Here is a 14,583-nt window from a genome sequence, read left to right as displayed (position 1 = left end):
CACAGCCCCCGGAAAGCACCATCATTGACTTCTCTGGAGAAGCATGTTGCTAAAGCTCTCTGATAAAGCTTTCTCCTATCCTGATTCCTTTGAGAAGGGATTATTTCCATGGGTTCTCTTTGGAAAGACCAACTAATGGCTTTCTAAGAGCCTTCCAGGGAATTCAGTTTCATCAAATTAATTTTCTGAATCTTCACCATATTATGTGTAAATTCAATTTTTTAAGATGTTAAATTCTTAACTTATATAAAACATTAAAAACTCTTTACCTTTTGACCAGCTAAGCCTGGAGCTCCATGTAAACCATTTTCACCCTAAGTACAGAGAATAAGTTTTATTAGCCATAAAAAACAAATGAATAAAGAAATTTTTGCAGTTGGGCGCCTGGGTGGCTCAGTTGTTTAAGTGTCTTCGGCTCGGGCACCTGGGTGGCTCAGTTGGTTAAGCGACTGCCTTCGGCTCAGGTCATGATCCTGGAGTCCCGGGATCGAGGCCCCCATCGGGCTCCCTGCTCAGCGGGGGGTCTGCTTCTCCCTCTGACCCTCTTCCCTCTCGTGCTCTCTGTCTCTCATTCTCTCTCTCAAATAAATAAATAAAATCTTAAAAAAAAAAAAAAGTGTCTTCGGCTCAGGTCATGATCCTGGGGTCTTGGGATTGAGTCCCACGATGGGCTCCCTGCTCAGTGGGGAATCTGCTTCTCCCTCTCCTTCACTCCTCCCCTAGCTCGTGCTCTATCCCTCTTTCTCTTTCTCTCTCTCTCTCTCAAGTAAACAAATAAAATCTTAAAAAAAAAAAAAGAAATTTTTACAGTCTTTAAGAACTAGTTCTAGTGTTGTGGGGAAAGGTAGCCTAATACTGAACGTCTAGCACATTCAGTGGCTTTCTATCTATCCTTCCTTATCTTACAACTGTGGGATTGGTACTTCAGTTTTACAAAATAAGAAAACAGACTCTATGGGGTGCTGGGTGGCTCAGTGGGTTAAGTGTCTGACTCCTGGTTTCAGCTCAGGTTGTGATCACATGGGTCGTGAGATCCAGGTCCGCAACGCGCTCCACGGGGAATCTGCTTGAAGATTCTCTTCATCTGCCCCCCCCATTTATGTGCCCTCTCTCTCCCTCTCTTTCAAATAAATAAATCGAAGGAAGGAAGGAAGGAAGGAAGAAGGAAGGAAGGGAGGAAGGGAGGAAGGGAGGGAGGGAGGGAGGAAGGGAGGAAGGGAGGGAGGGAGGGAGGAAGGAAGGAAAGAAAGAAAACAGAGTCTCTGAGTAATGTTCAGGGTCACCCATCTTGTGGCACGACCTAAGATTTGAATTGAGGTCTCTCTAACTCCATGGCCTGCATGTTATTTAATATCCCTTATTTCATTTTCTCTTTCAAATCTCTGGACATGATATTGAAGTCTGGCATTGGTTTTCTATGGGCCAGGCACTATTCTCACAACAAACCTAATTGGGTACACTGTTACGATCATCTTACCATAGACGATTACACAGCCAGTGGGAGATAGAAATGGAATTTGAATGCAAACACTTCAGCTCTGTGCACACAAACACCTCCTTCCACTGTCTCATGGAAAAGATTTCTGGCTCATAAGTGACCTCATCTAACAACTGGATATATCTATATATCTATTAGAGATATATATCATGTCTATTATAGTGATAGACATACAGATATGTATGTAAACATGCTCATATATATACATCTGCTCATATCTGTTGATTGCCTTTAAATCGAAGACATACTCAATGCCATTTCACTTGAAACAACTGCTTACAAGAATTTTTAGTTCTTTCCATTCATCTGGTTCCTGTCTTGGGTAAAAAGGTTTTTAGCAGATGCTTATCAGTTTCCATTACTGGAATTCATGGGTCATTTCTTTGACAAGCCTGCTTTGTAAACAGCCCACCAGCTAAAATGAGATATTCCTGGGAGGATGTGCATATTCTCAATGGAACCTTAGGAATTTTGCTACTTATAGGAACTGACTTTGGCTCCTGAGTTTCCAGGTTTAGACAGCTCAAAATAAATTAACAATTCCATTGATCTGTTTTATTTCTAGAAAACATAAGTAATTTATAAGACAACAATTTTTAAGCATTACCTAGAATGAAGTTAGATACCAATTTTTAGAATTTTTAAGTAAAATTCAAATATATGAAGAAAAAAAATTACATCTTCAAACTTTAAAATAGTAATAATATATTCTGTCTAAATCTAAATAGAGCATTATTATTTCATTAATTAAAACATTTTGGAATAATTTTGTCATTTTTAATAGTTATATCATTATATACAGACACACATATTATTTTAAAGACTAAAGCTGTTCTTAGATTAAATTATCTAAGTTTTGGGGCGCCTGGGTGGCTCAGTCGTTAAGCGTCTGCCTTTGGCACAGGTCATGATCCCAGGGTCCTGGGATCGAGCCCTGCATCGGGCTCCCTGCTCGGCGGGAGGCCTGCTTCTCCCTCTCCCCCTCCCCCTGCTTGTGTTCCCTCTCGCGCTGTGTATCTCTCTGCCAAATAAATAAATAAAATCTTTAAAAATAAATAAATAAATAAATAATCTAAGTTTTTCCACAGTATAACTGCTATCATCATAGAATATAATAAACACTAAAGGCAAAATTCTGTTGTTAAGTGGAATTAAGTGTTGAAGCATCAATAAAGTATAATATACTTATCTATGTAATAAATATATTTCTATTATTTAAAAAACTGTTATAGGGGTGCCTGGGTGACTCAGTCTTTAAGCGTCTGCCTTTGGCTCAGGTCATGATCCCGGAGTCCTGGGATTGAGCCCCACATCGGGCTCCCTGCACCGTGGGAAGCCTGCTTCTCCCTCTTCCGCTCCCCCTGCTTGTGTTCCCTCTCTCGCTGTGTCTCTCTCTCTCTGTCAAATAAATAAATGAAATTAAAAAAAAAAAAAATTTTAAAGGTAAAAATAAAACTGTTATAGTTCTAGACCCCAGGCATTACACAAATATATGAGAAACTTCCCATTTCATTTGATAAAGTGATAGTAAAAGCACATTAAGTATTTGATGCCCGGGAACATTCTGTGGAAATTGAGCTTCTGTTACTCATCACAGAAGTATGTCCACTTGTTCATAAGGAGCAGAATTATTTTCATCGGTTGGTCTAATATAATGTTTTATATCACATTACAAGTTACACAAGATAACAAGATATGGCAGATAATCCAGTAAAGTACACTGATACAGTATTCACGGCCAAAAATACTTTTGGGGGAAAAAAAGTAGTGATGGTATCTCTTTCTCGTTTTCTTTGCCGACAGCCCACTCCTAGGTACTACGCGCTTCAAGTTCTGGCACCTCAAGCCCCACGTCTGGCATACGTCAGGTTAGGGTTATACCCAGAAATATCGTTAATTGTGTACCAAAAATCTCTAAAGCTGTGATATTAAGGCTGTTTTTCTCTCTTTAATGGACACAGGTTTAATGATTATTGCAATTAAAATGTGATATTTTCCTATGGCCAGTGTTAATTGGCCCCATTCTTTCTTGACTAGGAATTGGTTTTGTAAACATAATCCTAAACTCCCAGATAACCAGTGGACACCACTGATGACTCTCACAGGAAAAAGTCAGCTTCACACACTAGCAGGTGGAAGATTTTGAGACTCTGAGTGGACACTATTGAAGCTTAAATCTGGCAACACTGGTATTCAGAACCCTTTTTACTTTTTCTCTCATTGATTTTCTTGAAGTGATCAGAGATGTCCTACTTAACAATTTTTAATAATCTTAAACCATTTGTCATTTTTCTAGTTCCTAAGGGATAAATTAACATATTTATTTTGTCCCTATCTCAAAAACAAACAAACAGATTTGTTAAGTAGCATAAAACTAAAGAAGAAAATAGCCTTAAAGAGCAAACTTTTGTTTAAAAGATTCATGGATAATGACATTTCCGTCAGGACTTTATCCAAAACCTAATGCAGCTTGAGGTCAAATGGAATTCTACCTAGCAAATAAATGGCCTATCTAAAATTACTGGATGGGCAGACATTAGCTGCTTTTTCTGAACCTTGCTGTTTTTCCTTCCTCCCAGTCCCGGCACAAAAAAGAAATAAGAAGCTTCTCCGGCTTCTGATCAATATTTTAGCCCATTATTGAGAGAAAAGTACAATCAATATTTCCCACAGCCACCATAACATTCCAAGCTTGTTTCTCAGGCATATACTTTGTTACGGGTTTTCCCATCAAAGGAACTGTGTCCTTTTCCTGTTACAAATGCAAGCTACAGAAGGACAAGCGAATGAGTATGTGTAATACCAAGTGGGGCCAAATTTAACGTTGTGGCTGATAGTACTTTTGCCGTGTTATTACACTGTAATGCATCTCCCATCTCCGACTTCACAGAGCCATCTAAAGCACCCTTTCCAGAATTCAAAGCAACCTCTTTGAGAAGCTTTTGGAAAAAACTTAGGTGTGATTTAGAGCCAGCTGGTGGCTTTCTGAAAAACTGATCAAAGGATTTCATTTTACCTCCTTTTTATCACTGCACATTTCCCTGAAGTAAGCACAGCTAGGCATAAAAAATAATTAGTTTTCCTGATTCCTTTGACAGTGGGATCTATGTCTTTTCTTATTATGCAGGAAATACATGTTGTCTGGACACTTGATAAGAAATCACATTCCCCAGGGCTATGTTTCCAAACCTAGTCCCAATGAGACAGAGCAAAGAAAGATTAAACAGGGAAGTGAAAATTTGCTAATAACTATACCTAAGCCCAGAAAACAGTATTTATATACTATGTCGCAGTGATTTTTTTGGTTTAAAAAATTAGGCATTCACCCTCTGATTAAAAAGTCTGAAATCCTACTATATAACACTGCTTCCATATTTAAAAATTTAATTTGGCCTATCATTTCATTTTACAGCACGTTTTCCAGGAACGGATATATTTGGAAATATATCAGTGTTTTCCCACTAATTAACTCATATTTATTAAGAGAAGATTTACTTAAATTGAATGTTGAGTGAAATAGCTGGGAAAAACATCTGAAATGGAATGCCAGAATTCTAGCATGAAAACCAACAAAAGAGGCAGGTGAAAGTAAATCTGATTTTGATTTTGTGTATCGCTAACTTGACCTCTACATTTCTGACTACAGGTCTGCTTTACTCAGGACATAATCTTCAGAAATTGAATTTTTATGGTTCTTAAATTGTTGCCACTCAACTAAATACTTCAAGAAATAAAATAGATACCTCCTATTTTTTTTTTTCAGACCTTTCATCCAATCTAAGTCCTTTTGTTTTCAGGGAGGAGTATTTTTTCCTCCTATTTTCTTGGACTTCATTCCAAGAAATAAATTGTCAAGTTAAAAAGTATATACTGCATAGGGTTTAAAACTTCAAACTTTTCGAATTCTTTGTATTTGTTGGATCCTTAATGCAGCAAACACATGGATTTACATTATCATATTAATGTTCAGGATAAGGCAAATTTATAATATTCTTTTTCTTTTTTTTAAAGATTTTATTTATTTATTTGACAGAGAGAGGCACAGCGAGAGAGGGAACACAAGCAGGGGGAGTGGGAGAGGGAGAAGCAGGCTTCCCGCCGAGCAGGGAGCCCGATGTGGGGCTCGATCCCAGGACCCTGAGATCATGACCTGAGCTGAAGGCAGACGCTTAACGACTGAGCCACCTAGGCACCCCAAATTTATAATATTCTTAACCATAAGATGAATGAGCTTGTTACTTATTATTACTTATTCTTATGGGTCGGTTCAAAGAAGGGAAAACTAGCCCACCAAAGGTAATATATGGTCAATACATGTCTTAATCATAATAATATAAATATGGGGAGTTAGCAGTAGCTGAATCCAACATATACTGTCTCAAAAACTACCAACCTGAGTGACCTGTGTGTGTGGGTACACAAGAATATGCAAGTGCATATACCTAGAAAAGCAGGATGGGTAGTCTTAAATATAGGGACAAGAATAAATTCATACATTGATATCCACCATCTCCATTAAAGAATTTATAGTGTTATACGCAAACAACGAATCATGGAATACTACAACAAAAACTAATGATGTACTGTATGGTGACTAACATAACATAATAAAATTAAAAAAAGAATTTGTGGAGGTACTGACTCTACTGAAAGCTTCTTAAAGTCAGGCACTTTTGCTGTTTAATTTGTATTTTGGAGGGCAGAACAAAACAATTCAAATTGGATACTGTAAGTGGATACTGCAACAATGCTTTCTGAACTCAAATTAACCTTCCCCAAATTTCTACCCATTAGTCTTATTTCACAAAGGAAAAATATCTTATGGGTCTTATATATGACATCCCTCTGTGTCAATATCAAGCCTATTCAGCAAATCAATAATTTTTCAATGATAGTCTGGAGTCCCTTAATATGTTAGTCACTGTTTCCTGGGCACACACTGGTCACACAATATGTCTCTTAAAATGAGGCACTCAGAATTCAGCACATCACTTCAGAAATGGTCTCACCACACAGAATAGAGAACAGAAATGTCATACACACAAAGACACACACACACACACACACACACCTTGTTCTGGACACTATCCAGTACTCCTATTAATACAACTTGCTTTTTTAAAGCTAAATTGCTTATGTATACATTGAGCTTATAGTCAACTACAACCATTAAGTCTTCCTTTCAAGGGACTATATCTTACAATCCTTTTACAAATTAATTGAATGAAAATTATACTGAGTTATTCAAATTAAAAAACAAGAAAACAAATAATTTTGAAATTATTTAGACAATTTAGAATTTAGACAATTCTTTCCATATATAACATAGGAAACTGAGCCTTGATCAGTGTGGTAGAGCCCATTAAAAATCTGCACTCCTATGTACTTATGAGGATTTTTTTTCAAGTGGCGTTGTCAAGAACAAGTGTTTTGGCTTTTCACTATATTGTAAGACTAGCTCTAAGATAGTCTCTAAGTAAGCTTGAAGCTTCATTAAAGTACTAGGGAAATAGAAGACATTTAACATGAATCATCTCCTGAAATATCCGAAATATAGTAACTGGCATCTGAATCAAGTATTCTAACAAGTGAAAGATGATGTAAAGTATGAAGAGAAGGACAGTGTCTTCAGTAAGCTCCTAACTGAGGACAGTGAGATACCAGTAAGTGCAAACTATTTCCTGTCCAAAGTATTCCTCCTGATGAGTAATTTATAGCTCTACTCTGTATCAATTACTTCTACTGGAGCTTTAATGCACTCAAGTCTTTGGTTATTTATCTTTAGCCCTGAGGTAAATGGTTGTGAAGACATGGAGAAAGAACATGCATTAGTAACGTTGTCAGAAAGTCAGGAGATTTTTTTTCAAACCTAATTTGGAAAAAGAGAGAGCGTGATAACCTGAAGATTTCTGCTTGAGAGAGAAGAAAGAGCATAGTTTCTCCATGAGAAAATGGGAAGCAAATTCTGGAGCTGCACACACTTCTCTCTGTTAGATTTCCCTCTAGGAAGCAGTATCTGTAAGCTTTGCTAGGTAGATAAGAGATTCTCCTGCCCTCCTATTTCCCTGAAGCATGCTTTTGCAGAAAGTTCAGAAGACTTGCACTGATGCACCGCTGCCTCTTCCAATTCCCGCTCAGCACGGTTCTAAACAATCATCTTCAATTTCTTTTCTCTACTGGCCTGGGGCTAAGTCCACTTGAGTTCTGAATAACTCAACAAACACTTATCCAGAATCAATCAGGTGCCAAATGCTGGGTCAGGTTCTGGGGTTACAGGAACAAGACCTTGTTCTCTTGGAGCTCACAGCTGAGACAAAGACACAAACTATGTTGATAGTGTAAATAAAGTACTATGGGAGCAGAGAGAAGGGGCTATTAACCCATCTAGTGCCAAGGAGACTTTACGGAAAAGATACAATTTTTCTTCAGCTTTGAATTTAGTAATCTGTGAAAATGTAAGATGGTCAGAGGGAAGAAATGTACCAATCATGTATGATCATGCTCTTGAATCTTCTACTCAGTACCTAACAGGTTCATTCAGTACCCTACACTGGCTAATGTCTGTCCCTCACTTGGATAGCTAAAATCTCCTTTACACAGAGTCGCTTTTAGAAAACTCTAATATCTGAAATTGTAGATGTCTTTTTATCAAATACCAATTACACCTTAAATGCACTCTGGCGTATCTCAGCAATCTACACCAAGGATAAAATAGCCACTAAACTATGCAGAGAAGTGGAGAGTGTGTGATCTTTTTTATGGCAATATTTTACTATTTATGTGCTAGATTCTCATAGTGCATTAAACCAAATAGGAACATTAGCAGACTAAGTTCTCGAAATCTGGCTAACTGTTTAGCAAATAAAAGTCAAGTGCCTGGGTGCCAGATCCACTGCATGTGTTGAGCCTGTCATCCATCTGTTGTGTTCTCTGCCAACTGCTCTACTTGGGGTGTGCATGGAAGGCATTAGAAGGGAATAAGAAACCATTAAGAAATAAAATCAACTGCAGAGTAAGCAAGTTTCTTTTTCTTTTTCCTGTCCTGCTGTTACCCTCTGTCCTTCTCATGTTTCTTTATTTTACTGTTATATTGTATGAAAATAGTGCTCATAAACGAGACAATTAAACAAGGCTTATTCCATGTAAAAGCAGTAATTTTCTCACTGATAATCCAGGTATCATTCTTGGAACTCTAGTAAGTGAAGTCAACAGTAGGTTGACAAAACTGTTTTCTTTGTGGTCATTTTCCCTATGAATAGTGGTTATAATAAAAAGTTCAAGCCTATGTCCAGATTTGACTATCTTTTTTCACTGCAGAATTTTCTGAAATATACAGAAGTATACAGATGATTCTCTGTTTAAGAAGCATTTCCTCTAACACAAAGCTCATACTTGTTTTGTAAACCTTGACAAGGTCATAGGAAGGATAGAGCCCATTGTTAGAATAAAGGTGAGCTGCCCTTCTTTTGTTCTTCTCATTTAGTATTTCAATTCCTACAATAAATTGTTGCATACAAATAGGTATTTTAACTTTTTTTTTTTAAACTTGGGAAGACCTCTGAAATTAATACTAATTCTGAATCTCGGTGGAAAACGAGGTGACACTAGATAATATAGATGGAAAGCCAAATGACTTAAAAATTCTCTATCTTTTTCAATAAATGCCTATAAGTTTCTGAATCTCTAAGGCATTACTGCTACATCTGGACCAGGGCTGTCTCGGAGTTCATTATAATTCACAACAGCTACCGGCCTTGTCTGCGCTTTCATAAACTGTAACAGCATCTGCCTTTATTTCCTGAAGCGGCAGTCTTCTCATAAAATGTCTTTTTAAGGGGAAAATCGAGATTCAGAGATCACAGTCATTTCATTTTCCAACTGAAAAGAAATACAAAGGCGGACAGGGAACAATGGATGTGCCCAGTTCGGTCTAGCCCTGCTGCAGAAACTGGGGGCTTCAGAGCGTGTGGTGAAAGGGCTGTCGCACAAAGCGCTTCGGCGTGAGCATGGTTAGCCCGGCTGGTTTTAAGTCAGGCAACTTGGCAACTCTCTCATCACGTTATCAAATATACTTCTTAAGCGCTTTAATGCATATGGCTTTTTACCTCTGGAAGTTCACCTTTTTTTTTTTTTTTTTAATAAACTCATGGTGCTAAGTTAAACGCTTTTGTTTTTGACCAAATGAATATACAACAAAAGTTTGTATATATATATTTGACCAAAAGAATATAGTTATATATATACTTAAATTAGATCTATAGTAAGTATTCTTATATATACTTATACATAACATTATATATTTATATATTGAAAGCATATTCTATAGAAAATATAAAGAGAATTCTCTAGGTTAGGTGCTGAGGTAAGGTAATCTGGAGGGTGTGACCATGATTGGCCACCCGGAGGTGGACAGATAAGGATCTCCAGACAGTCCAGGTATGGGAATTTTAAAAGCTTATTTCAAATATACTTCTGAATTTGGAAACCAAACAGAATCATGTTGTTTTCATAATACTTATTTCGGAAGATAAAGCGAAACAAAATACTTTCATTCGGTGAAAAAAACATATGATGAAGATTTTCAATTGGGGGACACAATTTTCTGAAGCTGGGAGAGTCAGAACCTCTACAGTTGGGGGGTCCATGGATTTAAGGAGAAGGAACACAGCCTCACCTGCAGTAGAATTCAGGAAACCCTCTGTACAATTCCCTCTCTAGGCAGTAGGCAAACGAATTTAAGATCTAATAAACTGCCTGTACAAAGGAAATTCGGATACTTGAGGAGCTTTATCCAGATGAAGTAAAGGTGCCAGAGCTATGAACTCATATGGGTAAGATTCAAATCCTGGACCTACCATCTGTTAGCTATGAAACTTTGGGGAAGTTTTTATTCTATCTTAGTTTCTTAATCTATGAAATAGTGATGATAGTAAATCTGACCTCAGAGATACTGTGAGAAATAAATAAAATGATGTAAAGAAGTCTGTGGACAGTGTCTAGCACATAATAATGATTGAGTAAATGGCTGCTATTATTAATATTGAAGAGTTTATACTCATATATATATAGTTAAATAGAAAATTAATTGGTTTGCTAACATGCAAACATTACTTTGTTTTTAGAGGTCAAAATTATCTAAGATATGTATGACTTTTAACATTTTCCACCAAATATATTTTGAATAAATTATATAAATTCCCTCAAATGAGTTCTAATTTAGTTTCATAGTAAACCTGCGTTTAGAATAACTGAATCATCAAACTGTTTTCTTTTAAAATTATATCTATTTATCAAATACAGTAGTCCTATCCTTATCTACAGGGAATACCTTCCAAGACCTAAAACCACAGATAGTACCAAATCCTATATATACTGTGGTTTTTCCCTATACATACATATCTATGACAAAGTTTAATTTATAAATTAGACACAGGAAGAGATTAACAATAATAACTAATAATAAAATAGAATAATTATAACAATGTACTGTAACAAAAGTTATGTGAATAGGGTCTCTCTCAACATATCTTACTGTACTGTATTTGCCCTTCTTCTTGTGATGTTATGAGATGATAAAATGCCTACATGATGAGATGAAATGAATTGAATGACAGGCATTGTGACGTAGCATTAGGATACTACTGACCTTCTGACCATATGTCCGAAGGAGGACCATCTGCTTCCAGATTGCAGTTGACCTCTGATAAGTGGGTACTACTATATTTATTCATAGAACAGGCACTGAGCTGCCACTTTTATGAATAATCTCATTTAATCCTTAAGACAAAGCTAAAAGTGGATACAATATAATGCCCATTTTAAAAAAGGAAAAAACTTGGAAGAAACCAAGAGACATGCCCTAAAATTATAGACTGAGGATTTGAGCTGGGATTCAAACATAGGCAATCAAACTCTGGTTAGTCAATATCTGAATGGTACAATAATGATGGCTATCATTTACTGCATACCTACTCTGTGAGAAACAGAATTTTTCTTTTTTTGTGAAAGTTTTCTTAGTAAAATAAACATTTTAGGGATAAACTGTAGGTAATTAAGCAGACAGAAGACTGGTTTTAGCATAAATTAGGCTCCATATTTATTGACCTTTTCCTATCACATTATTAGGATTAAGATGACTAGAAAATAATTATTCCTGTTTTTTAAAAATATCCCCACTTCTCAAAGAACGTATCTGATACACGGCATACATAAGTGAAATAGAGAATGAGGTAACTTTTTTTTTTTTTTTTTTTTTTGAGGGAGAGAGAATGAGAGACAGAGAACATGAGAGGGAGGAGGGTCAGAGGGAGAAGCAGACTCCCTGCTGAGCAGGGAGCCCGATGCGGGACTCGATCCAGGGACTCCAGGATCATGACCTAAGCCGAAGGCAGTCGCTTAACCAACTGAGCCACCCAGGCGCCCCGAGAATGAGGTAACTTTTTGTTTGAAACACTCAAGTAATGAACACAAGCAGGCTTTGAGTGTTATGTTTGAAGGTAACACGGTGGGCAGGTTTTGCTCCCACTTCATTTTCCCACCACACACCACAAGGGTGTTGTGAACGTATGTGTGTGCATGCACGTGTGTATAAGTGCAAGCACATGTGTGATCTTATGCATTAAGTGATTTAGTTCTCACGGAAATTAGGCCATCCATTTACTCATCTTGACTGCCAGTGGTTTCTGTCCAACCAAGCTTACCAGAAGTCACCAGTGACTAATAACCTATAACACCTGCTACACTGGCTATGTAAGATAGCTTTTCTGACATGAACTCCGAGCAGAAAATTTGCCAAGTCTCTTAGGCAAAATCCTAGCTGTGCTGAATGGATGTAAAGGGGACAGTTATTGGCTCGGTGTGTTGGGAGCAGAGCTGCACATATAAGGTTAGAATGCCTAGTGCAAGTCTGTATATGGTGATGAGTATTAGAATCACAAAAGAACATAATTAGATGCTCTAGTTCTTCATCCTCCATGAGTTTCCATATCCCATAAATTGATTTCATAATATAGTGTTGTTTAGTGTCCTATTTTTCTCCTGGGCCTCAGAAGAAACTAATACTTTGTTCAGGGCCTTGACTTAAAAAATTTACTGCTATCACCTAGCCAAACTTCAATGTGTAGGTTTATCTTAGAATAATAGGATTAATATGCAAATCACTTAATTTATTACAGTATCACACTAGATATAAGTATAAAGTATAGCTGATGTACAAATTCTACTCTACACTGCTCGGAATATGCTTCACTCCATTAACATCAATCAACTTTCTAGTTTAAATATTAAACTTTAAAAAATTAAGAAAGCTTCACTTTGAGAATATTATACCTGAGCTATATGTTCAATGGCACTTTGCATATGTTCTTGTTCCAAGCGAGACAATTCATCTTTTTTAATTTTATCTTTAAACAGAACCCTTAAGCATTTCTAATTCCAAGAAAAAGAACCCCAAAGAATTCAAATGCTCAGAAGAAGAATCAAAGTTGAGCCTGTCTGGGTACTCTGGGAGATGCATACAAGTCACATTAAGCCAACTGTGGGAGATCCGGCTCTGTGAATACTGAATACTTTAAGAACTAATAATTTTCTTTGGAAATTTACTCAGGAAAATCAATCAAGTTATTTTCATCTTAAAAAAATACAAATATTTTACTCCAAATATAAGTGCTCATCTTTACAACTATAATTTCAAAATTTTGAAGTTTTAAAAATTAAGAAAAATTGATATGTCCTTATTGGAGTGAAATATTTAAAACTTACTAACCATGCCATCCAATAACATAGCAGTTTTCTTGTTATTTTCATTCTGTATCTATTCATTAGAGTTATTTTAAATAAATGGTGACCTGTGGATTATGGAAGTGAGAAAAACACTCTTCAGGTGACATGTCTGCACTCAGGAGTGTTACATCCCTTTAACTGCCAAATGAAGTGACAAGTTAGAAGTAGACCTGGTGCCACCAGTGACTGTGACCTTGAGGATAGGCTATGGCCAAAGACTCATGATTCTATAGATACTGGAAGGGTACTGGCCGCTAAGGAGGGTCTGTGAGAATCCAAGAGCTCAGTGTAGCCTGATACTATATTCAACACCACTGGAAGCTTCATGAATTCTCTAATTGTCCTGCTTTCCCATAACTTAGTGTGTAAAATTATATGAATCTTACTTTACATCCCATAGTAAAGAAGTCCAATTATCTATAATCATTTTATAGAGTCCAAGTACTCCAGTGATTCTGTATTTGGCTTAAAAAAAAGTTCCCATATTCAAAGTAATTCCAAAAATCCCAATGATCCAAAATCCAAACAATCAGATTGTTATGATGTCTTTTAGGAAGAGGTTGGTGGAATGAGTGTTTGAAACAAATTTGGAACAGGGCCATCTGCTTAGGAGACAGATGACTGAGTAGTGTTCTCTAGGGGAAAAAGCATTTTGAAGAAATTAGACCTTTGAACAAGTGTTTGAAGGAACTTTCACTTAAGATGAAGTCTGCAATTAATATCATCAGCAAGCTTAATTAAGCAAGAGGATAGTAGCCCAAATAAATATTAACTTGCAGCAAGGTATCATTCAACAAAGATTTTACTGAATCTAACATTTACACTACTACAGGATGAGTAAGGAATTTGCTAATTCCTAAATAATTCCTTAATTATTCATAATAGAATAATTCCTAAAAGAAAAAAAAGAATTCCTAAAAGAAAAAAAGCAGCAGCAATGAAGCAGTCAGAAATCAGACACATTCAAGAAGGACTCAAAAAATATCTGCCCGATAATTTCTGAACCTCCTACCACTTCATCTTCAGTTACTCTTGTGACAACTGTAGGTTAATAACCACGGGGTAGAGGTGTTCTGGATAATGAGGCACAATGGACTCACTTGATAATTAGTGCAGCTAAAACAGCTACAGAAACCTATACGAAACTTATTTTAATGAAGAGCATTTTCATAGCATCAGCAAGTGAAACCTTAATAATGCAGCAGGTTAAGTTATGTGTGTGTATGTATACACACATTTATGTATCATGAAAAACAGGACAAGTTAATTGCAGTTTATCTTTATAAATATAACAATTTTTAAAG

The 14,583-nt window shown here is 36.6% G+C and overlaps 1 protein-coding gene across 1 annotated transcript in view; it reads right to left on the bottom strand.

Annotated features, from left to right (window-relative positions):
• The window catches only part of COL19A1 (collagen type XIX alpha 1 chain), a 216,228-nt gene that overhangs the window by 127,599 nt on the left and 74,046 nt on the right, over positions 1-14,583 (bottom strand). Inside the window, exon 10 of the mRNA XM_064596956.1 lies at positions 270-314. Within this exon, the coding sequence (XP_064453026.1) occupies positions 270-314 (45 nt within the window). The remainder of the gene's footprint in view (positions 1-269; positions 315-14,583) is intronic.

This window comes from Mirounga angustirostris, unplaced genomic scaffold, assembly GCF_029215605.1.
Source record: "Mirounga angustirostris isolate CCGP_5_RB_7025 unplaced genomic scaffold, mMirAng1.0.hap1 SCAF_8, whole genome shotgun sequence".
Classification (NCBI taxonomy): domain Eukaryota; kingdom Metazoa; phylum Chordata; class Mammalia; order Carnivora; family Phocidae; genus Mirounga; species Mirounga angustirostris.
This window is presented reverse-complemented; position numbering and strand designations above follow the sequence as displayed.